Genomic DNA, 26,151 nt, shown 5'->3' with positions numbered 1-26,151 from the left:
ATGCTGCCTTCGTGGACCGTCATCAGCCTGCTGCTGGCCAGCGTTCAAGGTGAGGATGCTGTCGCCGTCCCTCTAGGAGAACATCCTGGATGAGATGTCAAAATGAGTAAAGTGGCATCTTGGCGGTAGCGTTCATAGTGCTTGATTAAATACTAGATGCGAGATGACGTGTGATGGGTGGTGGGCCAGCTGGGAGTTTCTTGGTACTGTTTCATTGCAGATGAGCCCCCTCATCCCCCCCAACTTGCCTGATTAAGGAAAGCTTATTAAACATGCCATTTCCATGACCCCCCTCCCCACTTCAGAGCTGCTCACTCAGATTCTCAGAGGGATAAGCCTGGCAGTGTGTACGTCCGGCCCCATAGCCTTTACCCCCAGGGGGTTCTTATCACCACAGAAATTCAGGGGCACAGATGAAGAGATAACACTGCTTCTTTCCTGAGCCTCACACGCATGCTATTTATGGCCCTTCCATCCCAGGGCTGGAGATCTGCTATGGGAAACTTGGCTGTTTTTCCAACGAAAAGCCTTGGGCAGGGACAGTTCAGAGGCCTTTGAAGATACTACCCTGGTCCCCCGAGGACATCCGTACCCGCTTTCTTCTGTACACAAATGAAAATCCAAAAAGCTACCAAGTAAGAGTGGGTGTGGGATGACAGGGGGGCGGAGATAATAATGTCTCAGCTTGGGTTCTGGGACCATCTAAGGGATAACTCGTCCTCTTCTAAGGATCTTGTCCCCCTCATGTGAGACCCGCAGCCATCTTGGCTCTAAGGATTTTAAACCTGAGTAGCTAAGGAAACCTGCAGATGTTCAACCCAGAAATGCCCACACGCCCACACGCTGTTGTGTAGATCTTCAGGGCCACCCAGACATCAGCATCCCTTTGGAGGAAGGGAATAGCAGTGGCCTTTATGGAGAAGCCTGGGTGCTGAGGCGTGCGAGATACAGAGCCTCTCTGAGAAGCCAGACAACAGGTGGAGGGGAGGCAATTAACCACAAAGGAGAAAACATGAGTTTCCAGGGAGTGACCTTCGGGACCAGGGATCTGCTGGGAAGAAGCCGGACAGTCCTGTTCTGAGTGATCAGAAGTAACCAGGTGACAGTTCCAAGATGACCTTTCTATGAATTCCATGCGCTCTGGTCCCTGATATAGTTTTGAGAGCAAGGTGTGTGTGTCTAGATCTCTGTGGTCACCCACGGTGGGGTGCTATGTGACAAATTACCTACTTTATGCCCTCAGACCAGAGGTTGCATAGACACAGTGACTATGCGCCTTAGTGTGTGATCTTCCTGGCATTTGTCTTGGCACAAGGGAGCCTGAGCAGGCCTGTGGGCATAGGGTCTACTCCAAAGTCACCAGCTCCACAAAGCTATAGCTCAAGCCTATGGATTCTGGCCAAGACTCTTCCACTGTCCCCATTCCAGGGACCTCATTGGCTGCTTCAGGAAGCTCTTCTCCAATTATTTCTAAATGCAAAAATAAACTACAATTGATTGCAAAGGAAATTAGTTGTAATAAAAAGTCACCAGAACATAATATGCGACATGATATTATATGTTTTGTTTAATCATCGCAGTAACAAGGGTTGATCTAGCAAGTGTGTAATTGGAAACAGTGGTGAGTATAAATGACACCTTTTTTTTTTTGTTTTTTGAGGTAGGGTTTCACTCAGGCTGACCTGGAATTTACTATGTAGTCTCAGGATAGCCTTGAACTCACAGCGATCTCCTACCTATGCCTCCCTAGTGTTGGGATTAAAGGCGTGCGCCACCATGCCTGGCGACACCTTAAGATATCTGCAACTACACAGTGACACAGAAACATCCCAACTTCAGTTGAGGAACCCAGTCACTACTGTAGCTTGTTGCTTACTCTTTGTTTTACAGAAATACTAGATCTTCTTTCAAGGCTTGGGACAATAGTCAGTGAACTTGTACTTTCTTTTTTGTATTTACTTTTATTTGAGACCGAGAGAAAGGGAGGTGAGGGAGAATGGGTGTGCCAGGGCCTCTAGCCACTGCAAAGGAACTCCAGATGCATATGCCACCTTGTGCATCTGGCTTACGTTGGACCTGGGGAATCAAACCTGGGCCCTCAGGCTTTTCAGGCAAGCACCTTAACCACCAAACCATCTCTCCAGCTCTGAACTTTCTAACTTCCAGCCATGACCCCATATCAGGGACCCTTCGGTTCACCCCACCTTGAGGGAGCCAAACCTGAGATCTCCTTTGTTACAGGATTGGCTACCACAGGCCTGCAGGTTGGAAAGGCAAACATTCAAATTCATCTTGTCTCATTAAACCAGGTGATTAATGCCACTGACCCAGCCACCATCAAGGCTTCCAACTTCCAAGTGGGTCACAAGACACGATTCATTATCCATGGTTTCATAGACAAAGGGGACCAGAACTGGCTGCGGGACATGTGCCAGGTAGGAGCCCACCCTCCTCTCCCGGCACCCAGATTCAAAAACTGCACCTCTGCTGCCCCTAAGACTCGGAAATAAATACTCCAGAGATTAAAGAGGGGGGTGGGGGGATGGGAATCCTTCTTAAAACCACCAAGGAAGCACTGACTCTCAGGAGCATCCATTGCAAGTTCTCGCAGCAAGTCTCAGAGGTGGGAACCACACACATCACACTGTCTCTGACAGTGGATATAAAACCTCTGTGTGTAGTAGTGTCTTGTTAGCACAGCAGGTAGTCAGTCTCATCAAACTCCTGTGTGACACACACACACACACACACACACACACACACACACACACACACAATGTTGCCCTCTACAGCCTCACTATCCCACAAAATGAGGCTCTGTGACCAGGGGACATTTTCTATCACTGTGTGGGGCCCACTGGCCACTTGTGGTAATTAAGTCCCTGGAATATGCTAGTGATCTGCTGACCTGCTTGACTTGCCCCGGAGACCTGAGCTTTTCAGCTTCCATGTCCATTAAGATCCATAGAGCCAGTTCATAGGGCTGTGCCCAGGGTAACCCTGATAGGCAGGAAGGAAAGGGAAATTCTGATGCCAGCGAGGTACTTGACGAAGGCGGGTTCCTGTCTCCGAGGTGTGCAACTTGGGCCGGTTGAAATGATGTCTCTTTTGCTTTTCCCTTCCCTCCCCTCCCCTGCCGTCTCCTCCCCGGCTCTTCCCTCTTCTCCTGTCTCCTCTCTCCCTTCTCTTATATTTTTTTCTTCCAAAATTTTTTTATTAACAGCTTCCATGATCATAAAAAATATCCCATGGTAATACCCTCCTTTCCTCCACTTTCCCCTTTGAAACTCCATTCTCCATCATATTCCCTTCCCATCTCAATCAGTCTCTCTCTTATTTTGATGTCCTGATCTTTTCCTCCTATTATGATTGTCTTGTGTAGTGTCAGGCACTGTGCCTCTCTCATATTTTTAAAAAAATATTTTATTTTTATTTATTTGAGAGGGAGAGAGAGAGAGAGAGAGAGAGCATGCCAGAGCATCCAGCCACTCCAAACGAACTCCAGATACATGTGCCACTTTGTGCATCTGGCTTACGTGGGTCCTGGGGAATCGAACCTGGATCCTTTGGCTTTGCAGGCAAACACCTTAACCACTAAGTCATCTCTCCAGCCCTCCCCTCTCTCATATTCGTGTCCGCAGAAAATGTTTCAAGTGGAGAAGGTGAATTGCATTTGCGTGGACTGGAGGCACGGGTCCCGGACCACATACACCCAAGCCGCCTACAACACTCGTGTGGTTGGGGCGGAGATCGCTTTCTTCCTTCAAGTACTGTGGGTAAATCCCTGCCTGGGCCAAGGCGACAAACCTGGAGGCTCAGTTTCTCCTTTGGAAATAAGGCCTTTCCTTGCAGAGTAAAAAAAAAGCAGGCAGGACAGCCCAGCAGTTCTCTACTGGAGCTGGGTCTTCAGCCTAGAACAACGTGGGGGGTGGTGTGGAGAATCGGAGTGCAGGCTGTCCCTGTTTCCTTCTCTGCAGTGTGCCCTGGAGGGGCCCTAGCCTCCCAGGCCCACTCCCCTCTCCTGGGTGGCCCGGCCAGCCTAAACTGCCTGCAGTGGTCAGGGCGGCCACTGGTCGGCACTGTTGCTGCGCGCACCAGCGCGGATGCTCCCGCCGCCGCCGCAGCATCCTCAGACCCAGGTCCAGAGCCCGGGCGCTTCGGTGTCCGCGCCCCGGTCCGCGGTCCGCGCGTCCCCACGTGCACACTGGGGGACCTGACGTGCCCTCCTTCCGCAGACAGAGCTGGGATACAATCCCGAGGACGTGCACCTCATTGGCCACAGCCTGGGAGCGCACGTGGCCGGGGAGGCGGGCCGGAGGCTGGAGGGTCACCTGGGCAGAATCACAGGTAGGATTCCTGGGTCGCCAAGACTAGGTGAGGGTGGCGGAAAGTCTTGGCTAGTGCATGTCCAGCGTCGACAAAGGGCACCCATACCCTTCCAGGTGCTAATTTTAGGTGACTTAAGATCATTGTCCCTGTGTCTTAATGTGTATTAAAAAAATTAAAAAAAGAAAAAAGATGATTGTAGCCAGTCGTGGTGGCGCACGCCTTTAGTACCAGCACTCGGGAGGCAGAGGTAGGAGGATCTCTGTGAGTTCGAGGCCACCTCTGAGACTACTACAGAGTGAATTCCAGGTCAGCCTGGGCTAGAGTAAGACCCTACCTTGAAAGACAAAATAACGGCAAAAAAACAAAACAAAACAAAAACAAAAACACATGATTGTAGATTTAAAAAAAAATGTATTTGTAAAACAAGAGATGTATACCTAGCAATGAAACCTGACTTCCGGGATGTTACTGCTCAAGTGTGACAAAGTTGTTGTTTTTTTTTTTTAATAATTTTTGAAGAACTACTTCAGTTCCACGAACAAATATTTCTTGACTATTTTTATTGTCAGGCACGGCAGAAAACGAAAGTTGAGGCCTGCCACACAGGAGGTGCTCAGCAAACAATGAATGGGCGAGTGGTTAGGCAGAGCGCATTCACCCTGCACGACCCGGGCCGCTGCGCACGTGGGGCAGCCCGAGCCTGTGTGTAACTTCACGCCCTTTGCTGCGGCGCTGGGCGAGGCGTGGGGCCCGGAGTCAGAGAATCAGTTCACAGTTTTGCAGTTCTCCATTCCCTGGCACGCCCTCTTACATCTTTCCATGAGGTCTTTATAACAGGCCTGTAAGAAAGAGGGCCTATCCCCACTTTCTGGATAAGGGCAAGCGTTTGACCATGAGCCAAAGGAGCAAGAAGAGGAGGCCATCATGTTTCACGCTCTTCCCATCCTTGCTCTTTGAAGATAGCTATCCTCTCTTTGAAGATTGACTGCTTTGGGAAACCCACGGCCCAGGCTAGGCTGCAGAAAGCTAAGCGGACAGAATTCAAAGCTGAATTACTAAGCACCAAGTCATGCAGCGGCTAGAATGGCTGAGAAAGGAGAGGTTAACTTGTCGTGGAGGAGAAGCCCTTGAGCTGGGTCTTGGAGGGGGATTTAGATAAAGGTGGAATGTGGGGAAGGGCACAGAAGACTGGGAGCCAAGCATGAGAAAAGACCCAAGGGAATGGCTGCGTTCAGGGTCTCCTACCCGCCTGGGGTGCGGCTGGGTGGGGTGAGGGAGCTGCACTCTCTTGATAGTAGTGGCCAGATGGTAACCAGAGTGTGGAAAGAACAGGAAAAAGGAAACAGGTGTGAGTGCCACACCCAGGGAGCAAGGCAACCAGGGGTTCCCATGTTCCAGTGCAGGCCGTGTCCCCTTGGCCATTGTAGCCCAGCCTCTCTTTCTTCATGGAACTGTAGCTGCTGGCCCTGTACCTCAGACTCAAGTTTAGATCTCAGTCTCTCTGGGGGACCGCTGGCTCACCTCCTTTCCACACGGCAGGCCTGGACCCGGCAGAGCCTTACTTCCAGGGCGTGCCCGAAGAGGTGCGGCTGGACCCATCCGACGCCATGTTTGTGGACGTGATTCACACCGATATTGCTCCCATATTCCCTTACCTAGGTGAGTTCCTCAGCCCCACCCCCTGGTCATCTGTGATTGCTCACACTGGGTCCGGGTGTCCCCAGCCCCCGTCACACACAGCCACACGGAAACTTGCCAGAGGGATCCTTCATCATGGTGAACTATCATGGAAACATCTCAGATGCTAATCAGTAGAAATGGACGCCGGCCACAAACAGCCAGTACAGTGCAGTGAGACGGCCCTGTGTCCTCAGGCTGGACCAGAAGCTCGTCTGCAGGCCAAGCACGCTGTCACTTAATCTTCAGATCCTACACCCTTCCCTGTCCTCCAAGATCCGAAGTGGCTGATGTGCAGTTTTCACTTGGCCTGAGTTAAAAGCACAAACTCTTTTTTTTTCTTTTTTTCTTTTTTAATTTTTAAAATTTATTTGTCAACAAAGAAAGGTAGAAGGAGTGGATGTGCCAGGACCTCTTGTGGCTGTAGACAAAATGGAACCCTGGCTAGCAGGCTTTCCAAAGCAAGCACCTTTGCTGCTGAGCCACCTCCCCCAGCCTCTGATTTTTTTTTTTTCTTTTATCAAGGCTTTGGTTACAGTCTGGCTAGTTGGAAATTATATATATATATGCATCCCTTTATTCAGTTCTTCTAAAATCAGTAATTTTTTCCCTCTGGATTTGTTGTTGCATTATCACTCAAAAAGCTTACCAATACAGGATGCTTTCAGTGAAAATGGTGGCAGTGATGATGACGTTGATGTCCACCATTGACTACTTACGCTGTGCTGCACTGAATGCTATGCATACTAGCCTGTGTTTAACACCCGGGAGAGGAGACCTTATCACCATTTCACAGCGGAGCAACTGAGGCTCACTGGGGTTGAGGAACTATGGAATTGCATGCGGTGAGACAGTAGAAGCAGGGTTTGGTTGCAGGTCTGTGCACTTCTAAAGACACAACTCTGGGCTGTTAAGCTATAGTGTCCAAAAGCACAGGATAATTTATGTAGTCTTCCCCTCTCAACATAACCCGGGGGCTGGGGATGTGTAGCTCAGTGGTAGGGCGCTTGTCTAGTATGTTCTGTGTTCTACATACAACACCACTTATTAAAGACATAGTGTAGAATCCATAATTTCAAAGTAGATAAAGTAATGCAAACTATGCCTGATATAAGCCCGTTGGTGCCTCGTGGCATTAGGGCACATAGCTATCGTCCAGGACCTCCCCAAGATGGACTGACAGGCACACATGCAAATATATGTTTGCACACTCACCCAGAGCCCACATTCCCCCTCCCCTCACTTCCGGTGTCTCTGGTGCCTTCCTGTCTTGCCAAGTGTTCATGTCTGAGAATTTTCTAGAGCAAGAGGTGGTATGGTTGTGCTAAGGGGGAAGAAAGCTTGTGGCCACGATAGAACTTTGGGGCCACATCTCACTTGATGCAAATGTTTCAGGTTTTGGAATGAGCCAAAAGGTGGGCCATCTGGATTTCTTTCCAAATGGGGGAGAGACAATGCCAGGATGTCAGAAAAATGCCCTTTCGACCATCGTTGACATCGATGGACTGTGGGAAGGTACGTACAAGTAGGAAGTCAGGGCTGAGGAGACGACTCACCCTGTAAAGTTCTTGTCTCACAAGCATGAGGGCCTGAGTTCGACCCCCAGTACCCATTTCAAAATGTCAGGCACTGGGGCACACCTATGATCCCAGCACAGGGGAGGTAGAGACAGGATGATCTCTGGGGCTCTCTGGTCAGACAATCTAATGTAACTGGTGAGCTCCAGGCTGTGGGTTCCTGTGTCCTCTGGGGCCCAGCCATGGTCCCCTGAAGGTGCCCAGGCAACTGGAATGGGTGAGCGCATGGTGAGACACTCCCAGGAGATAGTTGAACAGCTCTCTCAGTTTATTGTCAGGGAAATGGGTTTATAAGCATCTGAGAGTGGAGGGGAGGACCCTAAGGGGATTGGACATACCAAGTTCATTTCTGATGTCTAATTAGCATATGGGCACATTCATTCTAGCATGTAGGCAATGGCAGGGGGGCTGTCAGATGATCTAGGGTCTCAGGACTGTGTGAAGGCTGATGGCTGATGAGTTTCGTAGACTACTGGCCAAAGGTCACAGGGCTATGGACAGAGCCTAAGTTCAGGTGTGCTGAGCTTGGAGAGGGAGTGACCTCCTGGAGCCTGGGCATTCTTAGCCATGCCTGGAAGCTCAGGCCCCTCTCCTGAAGGCTCCAGCCTGTGCCTGGCAGTGCCCGACAACTCCTCCTTTGTTTTTATAATGGGGCAGTGTCATCCCAAATGAGTTCTTCAAAATTTACCATAGGTCCAGATAAGAGTTAGGTGGTGTACAAGGACCTGATTAGTAGCAACCCTAGCAATATTAGTTATTTGTTGTCTGAGAAATTTGATGAGACAGGGGCTCCAAGCGAAAGGGTTCCTATAGTAAGAAAGGGACTAAGGAGAAGCCAAGTAAGTAAAGGGCTAGAGAACCAGGTGGTGGGGTCCTCACACTTGTTGCAGTCAAGTGGCTTAACAATATTCTATTTGTTAACAAAGAAAACAATATTTTTGTGCCAAGACCATATATGCCCCCGAGTTCAGCAGTAATGAAGTCTAAGGCTAGAGGGTTTTGAAGTACCACACCAGCGAGAAAGTTCATTGTCTCTGGAGAGATTCGAGGCTGTTGGTCACTGGAGGCACCCAGAGACAGGTCACACTGAGGCCCACCAGCAGAGGGATGAGGGTCTCCTTCAGTTGGTGCAGGCAGTTGGCACAGGTGAAGTTTGTAGGGTTTTTTTTTGTAGAGATTTCACCTCTGAAGCAATCAAGACTGGGGAACAATAAGTGGGAGAGGAAATATTTATGCATGGGGTGATTATTCCTTTTGCACCAAAGGAGAGCTGGTGTTTTGACACAACTGGTCCTGATTATGGAAATATTGAGCAGGTATTCAGCTCTGGTCGGCTTAGTACTGGGCAGGCAGAGAAACATAACTGGACCAGCATCAAAGAGGGCGAGGCCTGTCCTTTGCAGAGCCAGGGACTCAGAGCACACATGGAAAACCAGTTCTTTGGAAATGGGCAAGAGATAAGAAAGTTTTTCTTGTCCTTTGTACTTTCAGGGGTCCAGTCACCCTAATTCCCCCTTTATTTCTCCCTCTCATGAGATGACATTCTAACTGCTTTTAGGGGACAAGGGATGAAGAAATCAAATCACTTAATATTTCCTGCTGAATGGGACACAAAATAGGGACTGGTTGCAGTTAGAGAGTCTCCCAGAGAGGGAAACTATTCTTATGGACCCCAGAGTGTAGGAAGATAGTCTTGGAAGAGAACACTGGGGAGAAAGAATAAAAGTAAGGAGTTAAGAAGTCAGCACAAAGCAAACTGGTCCTTTTTGTGGTTGAGGGAATCTAGGTAGACAGGCTTGGATTGTCTCAGGACCATCTGAGGATGAGCTGGCTGAGATTTTCTTCCGGAATTATTTATTAAATGACACAGTAGTATTTGACATGGCTTGTAAAACAGATGAAATATTAGCAGAGTTATCAGAAACATATACACAACATTTAACCTTGATAATAGAGAGGTATTGGGTGCCATTAAATGCTATACAAATATATTTTTTTTGGTCTCAGAACTTATTTATATACTCTAGATTTGAAAATAACCCTTTTGACATCTATAGTTGTTTTTCTTTATTGTAGAATTAGAACTATGGGGAAAAGACATCTTAATGTTTGTTTCCCCTCTTGGAAAGCTTTTGTTGTATTACTTAATAAGCCATTCATATATTTAAGTCATTTTTTATCTTTTGTCTATATTCTCTGAGTATTTAAGACCATGCAGATAGCCAAAATTTAATTAAGGATTAATTTTGGAGGTCATTAATGGCTCTCCAAAGGAGACTTTAGGGAACCAGGAGTAGCCCTATAAATTACTGGTGCTTTCTGTCTGTTAGGATGAGTCAGGGTCATGCTGGCCAAGTAGTTTTCCCTTCTTTGGTAATTCAGGAGGACTGATTGCTCCTCAGTTGGGACTCTCCTGTTTCAGACTGTACACCAATTTTGTTTGGGTCTCCGTATCCTCCATGCTCAGGAAGACAGTTGGCTTACCAGGGGGCCAGTGTGTCCCATCATCTCCAGTGGCCTCATGACCTGGGAGCACAGGCCAAAATATTGGCCCTTTTTTTTTTTTTAAATTTTTTATTTATTTATTTGAGAGCGACAGACACAGAGAGAAAGACAGAGGGAGAGAGAGAGAATGGGCGCACCAGGGCTTCCAGCCTCTGCAAACGAACTCCAGACGCGTGCGCCCCCTTGTGCATCTGGCTAACGTGGGACCTGGGGAACCGAGCCTCGAACCGGGGTCCTTAGGCTTCACAGGCAAGCACTTAACCGCTAACCATCTCTCCAGCCCCATAGAAATTTTTATTAACATAAAACAATTTTATGTTTTATACATGACTTAAATTTGATAATGATTACTCAAGCTATCCCAACATATTTTATACTAAAAATTAGTTTTTTGTTCCTTAAGAGTTTGTAAACAGTTGAAAAATCTCTAACTTTAGGCATGGTATTTAGGTATAGCCTGAAATTTTTTTCCTACATATACACATCTTTATCCACATACTTTAACATTCTGATCTAAGTACCACTCAAAAAGCATTTTTTAAAAGATTTTTGTTCATTTTTATTTATTTATTTGAGAGCGACAGGACAAAGAGAGAAGGAGAGAGAGAGAAGGAGAGAGAATGGGCGCGCCAGGGCCTCCAGCCACTGCAAATATAAACTCCAGACGTGTGCGCCCCCTTGTGCCTCTGGCTAACGTGGGCCCTGGGGAATTGAACCTCAAACCGGGGTCCTTAGGCTTCACAGGCAAGTGCTTAACCACTAAGCCATCCCTGCAGCCCTCAGAAAGAATTTTTAATGAGTATTCTATGTCCCAACATTTAAAAGTTCCTTCCAAGTTCCTTCAATCAACTCATCTCACTCCATTATTAAACATCTTTCTTATAAGGCTATTAAGAAAATTTATACCAAATTGATTAATCCTATTACTCATTGACTAGCAAATAGTCTAAAGACAATTTTATGCCATTACACCAGTAACACACTTGGAAATGATTTTATTAGGAGTAACTAAGGCTAATTTTGTTGCTATCTTGAGAAAGGCTGGCCTAGAAGTCAGGTCAGTTGCCGCTCCTTTTAAGTAACAGGACATTATAATATTTTTTTTTATTTTAAAATACCTGACAAGTTATAAATTACCACTTCAGAGATTCTGTTGTTTCCAATAATCCTCTACGTCAGTTGAAGTTGTCCTAGAACATTAACTCAGTAATTATATTTATGATATCATGCAACAAAGTATGACATTTTTATGTAAAACTGCAGTTCACCATAGGCTTTAGTTAAATGTGACCTTTTTTCTTTTTTTTTGCCCAGCTCCTGGGCACCCACCCGGTAGGCTGCTAAAGAAGGAAGGGTCCCACTGGGGGGCCACCAGGCAAAGGGGGGGCCACTGAGAGAGGAAGCAGAGACTTGGCACCTGCATGGGCCAAGGCGCCATTGTCTGGGCACATGTGAGCCCACCGCCTGACTGACTTGAACTGCTTTGGAGTGCTTGCAAAGCCGGCTTGCAGTTTCACTGCTTAAAGGGGGTGAGGGGAAATTTCCTTCCTGAACTTTTCATTTCCTAGTCAGATAAGCTATGTAGGTCCATGTGTCTGGGCCACATGGATGCCCAGAAATCCAGGGGACAACCTGGAGGACTTCTCAAAAGGAGCTGGCCTTCCTCTGAGAGAGCTTAATTCCCTTAACTTTCAGAAGAGCCCATAATTTACGAATCTGTGATTTCTTTTGCTGGGAGACAATATTAAATAAAGAAGGAAAAAGAGAAAAATAGCTTCCGTCTGATGGAGGAAAGAGAAAGATAGATGGTTTTTGCCAACACCCAATGGGCTGTCGGGGTCCAGGCAGAGGATGGCTGGCCTTCAGTCAATACCGAGAGTCCCTGTTTGGGTTCCAGCTGTGGGTTTGTGTGGGTTCCTATGTCCCCTGGGCCCTGGCCATGGCCCCTTGAAGGCACCCAGGCAACCGGAATGGGTGAACGCATGACAAAAGAAACACTCTTGGAAGATAGTTGAACAGCTCTCTCTCAGTTTATTGTCAGGGAAATGGGTTTATATGCATCTGATGGTGGAGTTCCGGAAGGACCCTAAGGGGATTGGACATACCAAGTTCATTTCTGATGCCTAATTAGCATATGGGGACATTCATCCTAGCATGTAGGCAATGGCGGGGGGCAGGTGATCTAGGGGCTCAGGACTGTGTGAAGGCTGCTGGCTGATAAGGAGTTTCTTAGGCAACTGACCAAAGGTGACAGGGCAATGGGCAGACCCTAAGTTCAAGTGTGCTGGGCTTGGAGAGGGAGTGGCCTCCTGTAGCCTGGGGGTCCTTAGCCATGCCTGAAAGCTCAGGCCCCTCTCCTGAAGGCTCCAGCCTGTGACTGGCAGTGCCTGACACCAGGCCAATGAGAGACCATGTCTCACAGAGAAGCAGAAGGCATACCTGAGGAATGACACCTAAATTTGTCCTCTGGCACACACACACACACACACACACACACACACACACACACGTGTATGAACATACATGCACACAAAAGAGAGAGAGAGAGAAAGCTGGAGAGATGGCTTAACAGTTATGCTGCAAAACCAAAGGATCCAGGTTCAATTCCCCAGGACCCATGTTAAGCCAGATGCACAAGGTGTGGCACATGCATCTGGAGTTCGTTTGCAGTGGCTGCAGGCCCTGGCACACCCGTTCTCTCTCTCTGCCCCTCTCTCACGCATGCACACATGCAAACAAATATAAAAGTACAAAGAGAGAGAGAGAGAACTCAGGCAGTACCAGCTATATTTGGGATAAAAGCAGAATGCATGAGTCAGCTACTATAGTCTTACGATAGGCTTGTTCTGTGAGACACATTTTCATGGCTCGGCCACACTGAGGGCCTTCTCTAATTACTCCCATGGCACACATGATGTCACTGGGCTTCAGAAAATTTGCCCAAAGGCTACACTACATTTCAGCCCAATTTCTGACTGCAAGCCCCTGCGCTTTTGCTCCCACTGGTGACAGCTCCAGCTGTCAGAATGCCAAACAGGGCAAACATCCCACAAGAACTTAGAGGCATTGCTTCTCTTGCTGTGGGCTGGGTGTGGTTCCAAGAAAAGAGAGGGACTAAGCTGATTTAAGGCCAGGCTGGATGTGCCCTGAGCGTCAAGGGTATGCATGTGGGCAGAGGAGACCAGGAGGTCTGGGCACTCATGGTGGCTCCTTAGGGCTGTGTGTATTTTTGTTTATCTAGACTGGCTAGTGATTTCCCAGTACCATCTGTCCTAGCTGTTCCTTGTTTGGGCCTTCAGTTATTTCTCCTTGTTCTTCCCTTCTGAGAGAGGAAGCTTTGGGTTGGTAATCATTTGTCATTATTTTCTGCGGCTGAATGTCTTGGGCACGCATCATCTCAGTACGTGGGCCTGGCCCAAAGCAAGCATCAAATAGACTCTGTTGAGTGGCTTTGTGTGGCCCATGTGCTTCATGGGTAAAGCAATAGCCAGCATCCAGTGGCAAGTAAACGTAGCTTTTGACCTCTCCGCCCCTACTAGGTAACTCCTGGGACGATGTGACCATTCTGCTAGCCCTTAAGGAGCCAGAGTTACAGCCACAGCTGCCCCCTCCCAGAAGTGATGAGTGGAGCATGCACAATGGCAGAGAGCCCAGGTTTAATTAAAGAGGCAATTTAGAGTGAAGCAGCCTTAAGCATGGGGGTGTGTTTCCATTGTGGACAGCTCAAGTCATCCAGGCGCCAGGCACTGGGAACAATTAAACCCACTTTCTCCTCTATTATGGGATCCCTGGGCAGCAATTTGGGATGAAAGAAACAATTAAGTTTAAAACAGGTTCTGTTGTCCGCTGAGGCACACTGGTGTGTGGGCACTCAGAACCCGGCTGCCTTGGCTAAAGGGTGCTGGGCTGTGGGCGCAGAGGGGCTGGGAGAGTTAGAAATACCCTGGCCACAAAGGAGAATGTCCCTTTCTTGATGGGTGGTCCTAAAAGCACCCCCCCCCCACCCAGACCTCCATGAATGGTTCCCAAGTGTGTCCAGGATCCCTGTGGATTACTTCGTGGGAAGTTGTAAGCCATGTAGTTGGAGTAACGAAAAAGCAAATCATTTTCCAAACAGGTCATCTTTGGTTTAAAGCACAGTTGATCAATGAAAGGCAGGCATGGGAAGACAGGCTGGAAGTACCCGAATTTGGCCTGGGAAAAAGGAGCTGTTAGACCCAGAGAAAGCTGACTCACAGGAAAAGCCTGTCCACTATGGTCCAGGGTCCTCAAGGCAAGGCAGAGTGGATCCACTGCAGTGTTTGGTGGACTGATGGTGATTGTTTTCAAAAATAGAATGTACTAGCTGGATGTGGTGGCGCACCCTGAGACTCCATAGTGAATTCCAGGTCAGCCTGAGCCAGACTGAGACCCTACCTCAGAAAAACGAAAGACGCACACACACACACACACACACACACACACACACACACACACACACACACACAGAGAGAGAGAGAGAGAGACACACACAGAGAGAGAGAGAGAGAGAGAGAGAGAGAGAGAGAGAGAGAGGGAGAGAATGTACTGTGTGATCACTGATGTGGGAAAATCTTCAGCTACAGCTTGAGAGTCTTTCTTGTCATGCAAAACATGAGAAAACCAAGTGATCTGGGCCTTTGACATGTACCGACGGGCCCAGCTCATCCCTTTAAAAAATAGCCACTGCTCTTTTCTGTCCACATGTGTGTGGGGAGGTATGTGAGCCCATAGAATCCAGGGCATACCAGGGACCCCACAGATCCCACAATCAGTGCATGTTTAAGTCCCCTACATATAAAATGATGTCATTCTGGCCTCTAACATACACACCACTTCCAGTATACCTTAAATTATCTTCAGGTAATATTACCTAATATAGTGTCAACACTGTGAAGTAGTTGTTGGTCAGTATTATTCAGGGCATAAGGAAAAAAGGTCAGCATGTGTTCACTGCAGACCTAACCCCATTGTCCTTTCAGGGTTGGCTGAATTTAAGGGTACACAATTCATGGACTGGGACGGATGTCTGTCTATACTTTTTCAACCTGCATTTGGCTTTTTGCATATCTCTGTGTGTGTGTATGTGTGTGTGTGTGTGTTATTTTTAAAATATTTTATTATTTATTTATTGAGAGAGACAAAGGTTCAGGGGGAAAGAGAGAGACAGAGAGAATGGGTGCACTAGGGCCTTCAGCCACTGCAAACAAACTCCAGACACATGTGTCACCTTTTGCATCTGGCTTACGTGGGTTCTGGGGAATCAAACCTGGGTCCTTAGGCTTTGCATGCAAGTGCCTTAACCGCTAAAGCTGTCCCTCCAGCCCTTTAAAGGCTATTGTTATGTTTGCAAAGCTTCTTAAAATCTCCAATGACATTATCTCTCTGACCACGTGTCTCTATATTTCAAAGTAGATACAGACTCTATGAATCTCCTCTCTTTCTCTCCCTTTCCCCCTCCCCGCTCACTGTCTCTCTTCCCACCATCCCTTTGTGTAGCCTCCAGGTTCCTTTGTACGTTACATGCACTCATCAAACATGCTTTCTGGGACTTGTCCCTCCTTAGCAGTTGTGTGGCTCTGCATAGCCGTCCTAGACATATGCCCCAGCGTGCCCAGCAGGGTGAACACACGTGGTGTGGAGCAACGTCAAAGGCAGAAGTTCTCCCCAGCTCCTGCAGGCTTTTGTTTTCCCAGGAATGAGCAACTTTGCGGCTTGCAACCACCTCCGGAGCTACAAGTATTACGCCAGCAGTATCCTCAACCCTGATGGCTTTCTGGGCTATCCCTGTGCCTCCTACCAGGAGTTTCAGGAGGTAAGTCACACAAGGGCCCCTGGGGGTCAGGGTGGTCCTGGTGATGGCACTTTTCCCTGTGGCATATACAGGACAAAAAGATGTATATATGACTGTGCCTGAATGAGCTGAAGTTATGGATTCTGAGATGTCCAAAGCCTTCTTCCTGCAGGGGCAGGGTGGGCTGTAGGGAGATGACAAAGCTGCCTCTGCTGAGCCTCTCCAGCATCCCCAGCACTTCAATCAGAACAATTTCCAGTCTGCCCAAGGGTGGGAAGGAGACCACGCAAATGCCCGTCCCACCTCATCATCCTTAGACATACTTGCAAGCCTTCCATACAGGCCCATGTGCACCAGATCATGAGAAAGTGAATTCAAGATATGAGGACATTTGATTTGGGGCCTGGGCAGTAACATGACCACCAGCACCTGCCCGACAATTTCCAAATCACAAGCTTGCCCTGCATAGAATGCATTTTGGACAAGGTGTGATGTCAGAACAGAGAGCACTTACACGGTCCCATAAAACGCTCACCTGAGCTGAACGCCCAATTAATGAACGGTCATTCAGGGAGTGCATGTTGGGGTCAACTAGTCTGGTGAAATAATTCTTATTTAAGTAAAATTGATCATGGGTCTTCCTTTTCTCTATTTTTTATGAAATAATTTGGGTTTTTCTTCCCAGTTACTTTTCCCTAGAGACACTGGAGTCTTGAATTCTCTTACTCATTTTATTACTTCCTATATGACTGGACTCCCAACTATACATTAAGCTTTCAGAGTACTTTTGGGTTCCTTGCAGGGCCAAACTCAGTCTTATGCACACCTTTTTTTTTTTTTTTTTTTTTTGGAGGTAGGGTCTCCTCTAGTCCAGGCTGACCTGGAATTCATTTTGTAGTCTCAGGGTGGACTCGAACTCAAAGTGATCCTCCTAACTCTGCCTCTCAAGTACTGGGATTAAAGGTGTGAACCACTATGCCCAGCTTTTTATGCACAATTTTGATGGATGAATAAACCCATGAATATATGAGCATAGAGGTAAATAAATGCATGCATGCTTGGACTAGTGGCTGACAGAATGATTAATGGATGGACAGACGGACAGACAGATGGATATGGATGGATAGATGATAGGTGCATACTTAAGAGGATGAATGAGAGATGGATGGGTAGATGGATAGACAGAAGGTAGCTGACCATAGATTAATAGATAGCTAGATAAAATTGATAGAATGATTAAGGCAAAAATTTACTGTTAACAAATTACCTTTTTCAATTAGAATGGCTGTTTCCCTTGCCCATCTGAAGGATGCCCCAAGATGGGGCACTATGCTGACCAATTTAAGGGGAAAAACAATGCCGTGGAACAGACCTTTTTTCTGAACACAGGAGACAGTGGTAACTTTACTCGTGAGTTTCCATTTTACTTAAATTTCTCCCAAGTAATTTAAATATATATATATATAGTTTATTTATGAGAAGGAGCAGAGAGAGAGAGTAAGTGAGTGAGAGAGAAAATGGACACACCAGGGCCTCCAGCCACTGCAAATGAACTCCACCTTGTGGATCTGGCTTATGTGGGTCCTGGAGAATTGAACCTGGGTCCTTTGGCATTGCAGGCAAGTGCCTTAACCACTAAGCCATCTCTCCAACCCCCAAGTAACTTAAAAATATTTTATCTTTATTTATTTATTTGAAAGAGGGAAATATGCAGGGAGAGAGGGGGAGAGAGAGAGAGAGAAGAGAAAGAATGGGTGCACCAGGGCTTGCTGAAAAGAAACTCCAGATGCATGTGTCCCCTTAGGCATCTGGCTTACATGGGTTCTGGGGAATCAAACCTGGGTCCTTTGGATTTGCAGGCAAGTGCCTTAACTGCTTAGCTGTCTTTTCAGCCCCCAAGTACTTTTTTAAAAAAATTGTTTATTTTTATTTATTTGAAAGTGACGGACAGAGAGAGAGAAAGAGGCAGATAGACAGAGAGGCAGAATGGGCACGCCAGGGCCTCTGGCCACTGCAAATGAACTCCAGACACATGTGTCCCGTTGTGCATCTGGCTAACATGGGTCCTAGAGAATCGAGCCTTGAACCAGGGTCTTTAGGCTTCACAGGCAAGTGCTTAACTGCTAAGTCATCTCTCCAGCCCCCCAAGTACTTTTAAAAGAATTCATAAGCCTTATAGGTGACGATCTTTGGTAGCAGTGGACAGAAACTCAATTCCCACGAGCTTACGCTGTCATGTGAGGATGGCAGAATGTGTTTGCCCTGGCTCTCACACTCACCCCTTTAACCAATAATCCTAATGGAGAGACGAAGTAAAGAACGGAGTGAGGGAGACTGAGGCACATGTCCATCACCCCTTGGCAGTGAACATGTGTCTGTTAATGTAAGAGGGTAGTGGGGGAGCTGAGAAAAACAGCGCTTCCAGTTGGGTCATTTTGTCATGGGACTGAACGTATGTCTTTGCATAGGTTGGAGGTACAAAGTGTCCGTCACGCTGTCTGGAAAGAAGGAACTGAGTGGCCACATCTGGATTGCTCTGTACGGAAGTAATGGGAACTCAAAACAATATGAGATTTTCAAGTAAGTTCCATAGTAAGTAAAATGGCCATACTTTCATAATAGATGAGTCACAAAGGTGCATGCCACGTGTGTGTGTGTGTGTGTGTGTGTGTGTGTGCGTGCGTGTGTGGGTGTGTGTGCGTGCATACCAGGGAAGTATGTGTCTTCCATAGGGCTCTTTTTAGTGTTTCCTTTTGTTCTGTTGAGATGGATGGGATTTCACTAAATTGTCCAGGCTGACCTTGAATTCACTTTGTAGCTAAACAGGCCTTGAATTAGTAATCCTTTTGCATCCTAGGCAGCTAGAATTACAGGCCTGCAACATGAGACCTTCTTGGACTTTTGCTTTATAAACACAAAATCTTTGGGCAAGTTCCATCCGTAGGACAACTTTCTCCTCTCAAGTACACACTCCATGTCGCACCTGAAACCTGGGGCCAGCTGTCATGGTCTTAGTCCCTGGCTTAAGTGGAATAGATAAAGAGCTTGGTAGATACCTGTTGAGTGAATATGTAACTTATGTGGTAAAAACTAGCTTCTGTTTTTACACCAACGTTCATAGCTCAACATAAGCATTTAATTTGACAACTTCTGGTGCTAATGTATGATGCTAACTAATTGTGTTTGCTGAGCTGTATATATCTTTAAATTATTTATTTATTTGATAGAAAGAGAGAAAGAGAGAGGGAGAGAGTACCTGGGCATGCCATAGCCTCCAGCTGCTACAGATGAACTCCAGATGTATGCACCACCTTGTGTATCTGGCTTACTTAGGTCCTAGGGAATCAAACCTGGGTCCTTTGGCTTTGCAGGCAAATGCCTTAACTGCTAAGCCATCTCTCCAGTCCTGCATGCATCTTTAAACAAACAAAGAAAAAAAGAAACCATTGCATCAATTGGTCCTGTAGTAAAATTAAAGTTAATATACAAATATTCCAAATATCTTACTTCTCTCTAGGGACAAACTGAAACAGTGGAAATCTGAAAGCTAATATTTCTGAATATGTTCAACACAAATGTGTTTGTTTGGGCAGCCCCTGAATGTGACGCTGTCATTGCCGGTGTCTGCAGGAAATCAGTGGCAGTGGAGAAACAATCACAATGGATCATTCTACCTTACATCTGTATTTTCAGGGGAACTCTCAAGCCAGAAGCAAGGCACGTGCGTGGCATTGATGTGGACCTCAACGTTGGAGAAATCCAGAAGGTCAAGTTCCTGTGGAACAACAGAGCAGTGAATCTCTTCCATCCAAAGCTGGGGGCTTCCCAAATCACAGTGCAAAGTGGGGGAAATGGGAAAGAGTATGTATCTTACTTCATTCAAGTCAGTCTGTCTGTGTATATCTAGCTGTCTATGCATGCGTACTTTTCTCCAGTCACCCCTTTGTCCCTCCATCTATTCCTCTGTCACATTCTGAACATCTGCTTACCTAACACCCACCCAAACATCTGCCTCCCCACCTTTGAGGACACCCAGCCATCTTTCACCATGTTCATCTCTCCTCTCCATCTCCCCAGCCAATCTACTTTGATAGGCCAAATATTATTTCCATGAGCAGTATTCAACTTGGCAAGGGAGAAACCATTGGATGTAAGCCTTAGATTGCCAAAACTAGGAAAAACAGGAGACTTTCCTCTCTAGCAACAAGGAGAATCTCTTGGAAACACTTGAGGGAATCTCTGGTACCAGTTGGCATCTAGTTGTTAGTATGACTTGGTTTTTGGAGATGTTGGCATGGGATGGGAAGAAACTGTGCCAAGAGTTTGGCTCCTTGGTAGGAGTTGGAAGGGAACAAGTTAATCTTACAATATATAGGGGGGGGAAAGGCAGGGAGACCTCAAAAGAGGGTAGTCAGAGAATAATGGGATGTTGCAGCCTGAGTGAAATGACTCAGACGCTGCTGTGGGACTCTGAAGGGTGGTTGCCTCTTTGAAAGGGCTCTGGAAGTACCGCTGAAGGTCAGATGGTCCCCATGTGATGTACCCGTTCCACACCGAGACACACCTCCAAGAGAAATGTAAACACAAGTCCCCACGGAAACCGGTCCCTGGAGGATTGTGACAGCACTAATCACGGCCGCTCCAAAGCAGGAACGACCCAGTCCATCTGTCCTCATTCTAAGACCACATAGGCAAGCTAGAGGGAAGACATATCAAACGTCGAAATGTTTTTTCAAAAGTACCTATCAAAATCTTGCTAGATTGTATGACTTAACCTCTGTTGAACGCAGAATTCATAAGGGAGTGAGGAAACGGCTTAGCTAGGACAGTGCTTGCGACATAAGTGTGAGGGCCTAATTTTGAACCCCAGTACCTACATGAAGATGCTGGGCACGGCGGTGTGTGCTGCTAACCCGGTGCCTGGGGAGATGGAGACACGCAGATCCCTGGGGCTCATAGGGCAGCCAGTGTAGCTTAATTAGTGAGCTCCCGGCCAATGAGAGACCCTCTCTCAAAGGAAGTGGACAAGAATGACAGTGACACCCAGCACTGACTTTGTCCTTTGGCTTGCACCTGCTCGTGGACTGTACACGTACATGCAGACCCACATATACATGCATGCACTCCATGTACATATGCAAAAACGGATAATAATCCTGATTCCCCTGCAGGACCATGGGCATCCCATGGCTTTGCGTATCCAGGTACAGAGGGTTACAGGCAAGGGAGGCCCTGGGTCTTCTGGTCCCCAATCCAGCTCTTTCCACGCACTTAGCTGAGGATGGCACAAGTGTGGATTTGAATCCAGAGGATGCCCACCAAGATTTCCAGGTTCTTGTGTCCAGCACATGGATAGTGATAGGAATAGACATGGTTTATTAATAAAGAGAAAGGGGGCTGGGGAAATGCCTTAGTGGTTAAGACGCATGCCCATGAAGCCTCAGGACCCCGGTAAGCCAGATGCACAAGGGGGCACATGGGACTGGAGTTTGTTTGCAGTGGCTAGAGGCCCTGGCACGCCCATTCTGTCTTTCTATCTGCCTTTTCCTCTTTTACTCTCTCAAATAAATAAATAAAATAATTTTTAAAATTAAAAAATATGAAAAGAAAGAGAAAGGTACTCTGGATGGAAATGGATCAGAAGTTAGAAACTCTAGTGGCCCCTAAGTTTTTCTTGCACATGCTCTGTCCCTTTCATTCCTGTCATGGAAAAGGGTTTTGAGTCTTCCCCTGCTCCTCCCTTTCTTTTCTTCCTTCCTTTCTTTCTTTCTTCCTCCCTCCCTCCTTCCTTTCTTCCCCCCTCCCTCCCTCCCTCCCTCCCTCCCTCCCTCCCTCCCTCCCTTCTTTCTTTCTTTCTTTCTTTGAGGTAGGCTCTCACTCTAGCCTAGGCTGACATGGAATTCACTATGTAGTCTCAGGGTGGCCTTGAACTCACGGCGATCCTCCTATCTCCTGTGTGCCAGCACGCCTGGAAGCCTGATATTTTTATTTTATTTTATTTTATTTTATTTTTTTTTATTTTTATTTTTATTTTTTTTTATTTTTTTTTTTTTAATTTTTATTAACATTTTCCATGATTATAAAATATATCCCATGGTAATTCCCTCCCTCCCCACCCCCACACTTTCCCGTTTGAAATTCCATTCTCAATCATATTATTTTTAAAATAAGGTTACTAGGCTGACTCAGTGGCTCAGTGGGAAAAAGTACTTAATCACACAAGCATGAGGACCAGATTTCAGATCTCCAAAACCTACATAGAGTCGGACACACTGGCAAGTATATGTAATCTCAGTGTTCCTGTAGCAAGATGGGAGAGGGAGACAGGAGGATCCTTGGAAGCACACAGACCAGCTAGGGTGGCATACACAGTGATAATCATAAAGAGACCCTACCTCAAACATGGTGGCAGGTAAGGACACCTAAGGTTGTCCTGTGACCACCACACACACACACCTCCCCACACACACATGAGCGCACACACATAATACACACAGACATACACACACACACACACACATAAAGATAATTTTAAAAGTTGAGGGCTGGAAAGATGGCTTAGTGGTTAAGGTGCTTGCCTATGAAGCTAAAGGACCCAGGTTCGATTACCTAGGACCTACATAAGCCAGATGCATAAGGTGGCACGTGTAGCTGGAGTTTGTTTGCAGCTGCTAGAGGCCCTGGCACACCCATTCTCCCCCCCCCCCCCTTAATCTCTCTCAAATTAATTAATTAATTAAAATGAAATATCTTTTTTCAAATTGAAAAATGTTACTGAGGTGTAATTCCCACACCATATGATGTACCAATGTGGAGTGTACTGCTTGGTGGCTTTTAGTATATGTTCAGAGTTCTGCAGTCAGCACCACAATCATGTTTAGAACATTTCCAGCACCTCAAAACCAAAAACCCTCCTACTGCCCAGCCGCACTCAGCACCACCCTCAACCCACACATCTCCCAGCCGCTGGCAGCCAACTAACCTGCGTTTTAGACTTTCCTAGTCTGCACATCTCATATAAATTCACCCGCAGACCATGTTGTCCTTTGCATAATGTCTTCAAGGTTCTTCCAGGTAACCTATATTGGCCCTTGATTATTGTTATCAACAAATAATATTGTGACATGGATATGCCACATTCACTGATGCACTTTTCCGCCGAGGGCCATCTGAATTGTTTCTGCTTTGGAAGTGTCGTGTAGTCATGAGCATTTATGTACAAGTTCTTGCTGTGTGCTTCTCTTGGGGACACACCTAGGCCTAGAATGTCTGCATCATGTGATCCGGCTGCTTAACATCTGACGGACCTGCCATACTGTTTCCAAAATGGTGGCCAATTTTACACTCCCAGCTGGAGCCTATGCAAGGCCCTGTGATCCTAACTGGACAGGGTCAGTCCAGTCTGGGCCGATGGTGGGCTTCTGCTGGCCTCTGGAACTTTGCTAGGACAAAGCACAGGAGACCCGCAGCCATAAGCTTCAGTTTGGTGTGGCCAATTCACCTTTAGCCCATGAGGAGAGCAGGTTCTTAAGTGGGTCTTCGGAGTTGGAATCGCTTGCACCCGGTCTGGTGTCCCAGAGCTTTGCAGCCTGAGGCTCGGGGCCGCAGGGGCTGCTTAAATGCTGTGGATGCATTCAAAGTCCTGTCTTTACCAGCAAGCAAACCTGATGTGTTTATTCCACAGGTATCGTTTCTGTAGCAGCGACACCATGGCAGAAGACGTCTTGCAGTCCCTTTACCCTTGCTGAATGTGTACGCAGGCGCTTGTCTCTTTCTGATAATAAAATTTCAATGCACTTGGTATGAAGTTGAGGAATTAGCATTATTACACTCTTCATGTTCTGGAGTCACATTTTGGAAACAATTACTAGATCTCCGGGCAGGCTCAGGGTAGGTAATGCCTGGAACGTTCTCCACACTTACCTCTGTCACAGCACTTTATGTGGCCTGTGCTAATATATTTTGTTTCCTTAGACAATGACAATTCTGTCCTGCTTGAAAAGGACATTGTTGCTCCTGCATCCTGACCAGCTCATATTCAATAACCTATGAATGGAATAGATATGACGTAAAGGCCACCAGTGACATGGATAACTCCAAGCTGTTTTGATTGGGGTTAAAATCCATCATGAAGGAAGAAGGGCTGTTAAAACAACAACAACAAAAACATCAGGTTGGGGCTGGAGAGATGGCTTAGCGGTTAAGCGCTTGCCTGTGAAGCCTAAGGACCCCAGTTCGAGGCTCAGTTCCCCAGGTCCCACGTTAGCCAGATGCACAAGGGGGCGCACGCGTCTTGAGTTCGTTTGCAGAGGCTGGAACCCTGGCGCGCCCATTCTCTCTCTCTCCCTCTATCTGTCTTTCTCTCTGTGTCTGTCGCTCTCAACTAAATAAATAAAAAATTTAAAAAAAAAACAACAAAAAAAAACATCAGGTTGTTTGGTGCAGGGGAGATGGATCAGTAGGAAAGGGCACTTGCTGCTTACACACGAAGGCCTGGCAGGGCTTAAGCCCCCCCTGAGTTCCATTTCCCAGCATCCATGTAAAAAGTTGGGCGTAGTCACGCTCATATATAACCCCAGTCCACTGGAGCCAAGAATGGAGACTTGTGGGAGATTGCCGACTGAAAAACAGCTCTGAAATGAGTGATAGAAGAAAGCATGTGAGTTCTCTGGCCTCCCCATCTGCACATATATGTGCATACACCAACATACATAACGCATCACACCACACATACACTATGACACAAGTTAATTCATGTGTGTGGCACAGTAGTCACATGGCACAGAAGTGTTCTGTATATGCAGAGGTACGTATCTATCCCACACACCTCAATCCACTCTTTGTCCAAGCAGAAATGGCAGAAAACTGTAATACTGGGCTGGAGAAGATGGCTTAGCGGTAAAGGCACTCACCTGCAATCACCAAAGGACCTCGGTTTGATTCCGCCAGGACACATGGAAGCCAGATGCACAAGGAGGCGCATGCTTCGGGAGTTCATTTGCAGTGGCTGGAAGCCCTGGTACACCCATTCTCTCTCTTTCTCTTTCTCTGTCTCTGTCTCTCTACCTCTCTCTCTCTCTCAAATAAATAAATAAATAAAATATATTTTAAAAAAAGAAAATTATAACACTGTTGTGTAGCTTACGTTTTTGGTCATAATAAGCTATTATTTTCTTTTTTTCAATATTTATTTATTCAAGAGAGAGAAAGAAAGAGAATATGGGCATGCCAAGGGAAATAAGCTCCAGATGCATGTGCCATTTTGTGCATCTGGCTTTACTTGGGTATCAGGAAATTGAACCAAGCCCTTACTACCTAATAATACAGAGCTTCACTCATCACGAGGCTTGGTGAATGCGAGCAGGAGACATGTGTGGCATGCATGTGGAGACAGATGAATGGAGAGGTGTTTCCCAGAATTTTCCCATTACAAATACTCATGTAATTGATATCTTTGAATGATTTTTCTAAATTGTACATATTCATCTACTAAATACCCAGTGGCTTTTCCCCAGAGTGGTCCTGGGTCTCTACTTGAATTCAGGTTCTGATTTATCAGCCACAATTGTTGAGATACAGAGCAAAAGCCTCTCTCACTCTCCCCCCCCCCCACCGCCGCCAACTGTTTCTCTATCTTCTTCCTTTCCTCTCTCCCTTTGCTCCTCCTTCTCTTAAAGACTCACATCTGCCACATCAGACCCTCTGTCCTCACTATCTGACAGTCCTACTGCTTGTCCCTAATGTCACAGCATCCTGTAGCAAATGGCAGTGCTGGTCCAGCAGAGACCACAGGGGCACTGACACCTTCATTTCACAGCACTAACCCGCACAGGCTTCATAATTCGATAACGATTTCACTGAATCAAGATGTCAACAGCAACAGAGGTGCTATCTCAAGCCGTCCCCCAGGAACTGGCATCTTCATCATGTCTTCTAGCCTGCATAGGGTGAAAAAGAAAATGAATCCTTTACATAGCTATTTCATAAAATGCTATGTTAAATGAATAACAAATTATTTTACTAGCTTTTAATGCTAATAGTGCCATTTATGCCTGACCTTCAGAAATATGAGATATTTTAAATGGCAACATAAAGAGTTCTTGTTTAAAAACCCAAGCTACTTTAGACTGCATATTATTACTTCTAAGTATAGCATATGCCAGCATCACTCATTTCAGCATCCCATTTATATCTAGCTGCTATATATTTTAGCCGACATCTATTGTTCCCCTGCATGTGTGTCAAATTCCT

At 46.6% G+C, this 26,151-nt stretch overlaps 1 protein-coding gene across 1 annotated transcript; it reads left to right on the top strand.

Annotated features, from left to right (window-relative positions):
- Window positions 1-23,662, top strand: LOC101603000 (pancreatic lipase-related protein 2). The gene is made up of 12 exons (XM_004659306.3): window positions 1-49; window positions 481-635; window positions 2,310-2,435; window positions 3,642-3,776; window positions 4,236-4,347; window positions 5,869-5,988; window positions 7,402-7,521; window positions 15,803-15,921; window positions 17,181-17,310; window positions 18,369-18,480; window positions 19,594-19,761; window positions 23,585-23,662. Exons 1-12 carry the CDS (start codon window positions 1-3, stop codon window positions 23,646-23,648), a joined length of 1,410 nt encoding a protein of 469 aa, XP_004659363.1. The 3' UTR covers window positions 23,649-23,662.
- The last annotated feature ends 2,489 nt before the right edge of the window (window positions 23,663-26,151 follow it).

The sequence above is a fragment of the Jaculus jaculus genome, chromosome 1 (genome assembly GCF_020740685.1).
Source record: "Jaculus jaculus isolate mJacJac1 chromosome 1, mJacJac1.mat.Y.cur, whole genome shotgun sequence".
Lineage (NCBI taxonomy): Eukaryota > Metazoa > Chordata > Mammalia > Rodentia > Dipodidae > Jaculus > Jaculus jaculus.
This window is presented reverse-complemented; position numbering and strand designations above follow the sequence as displayed.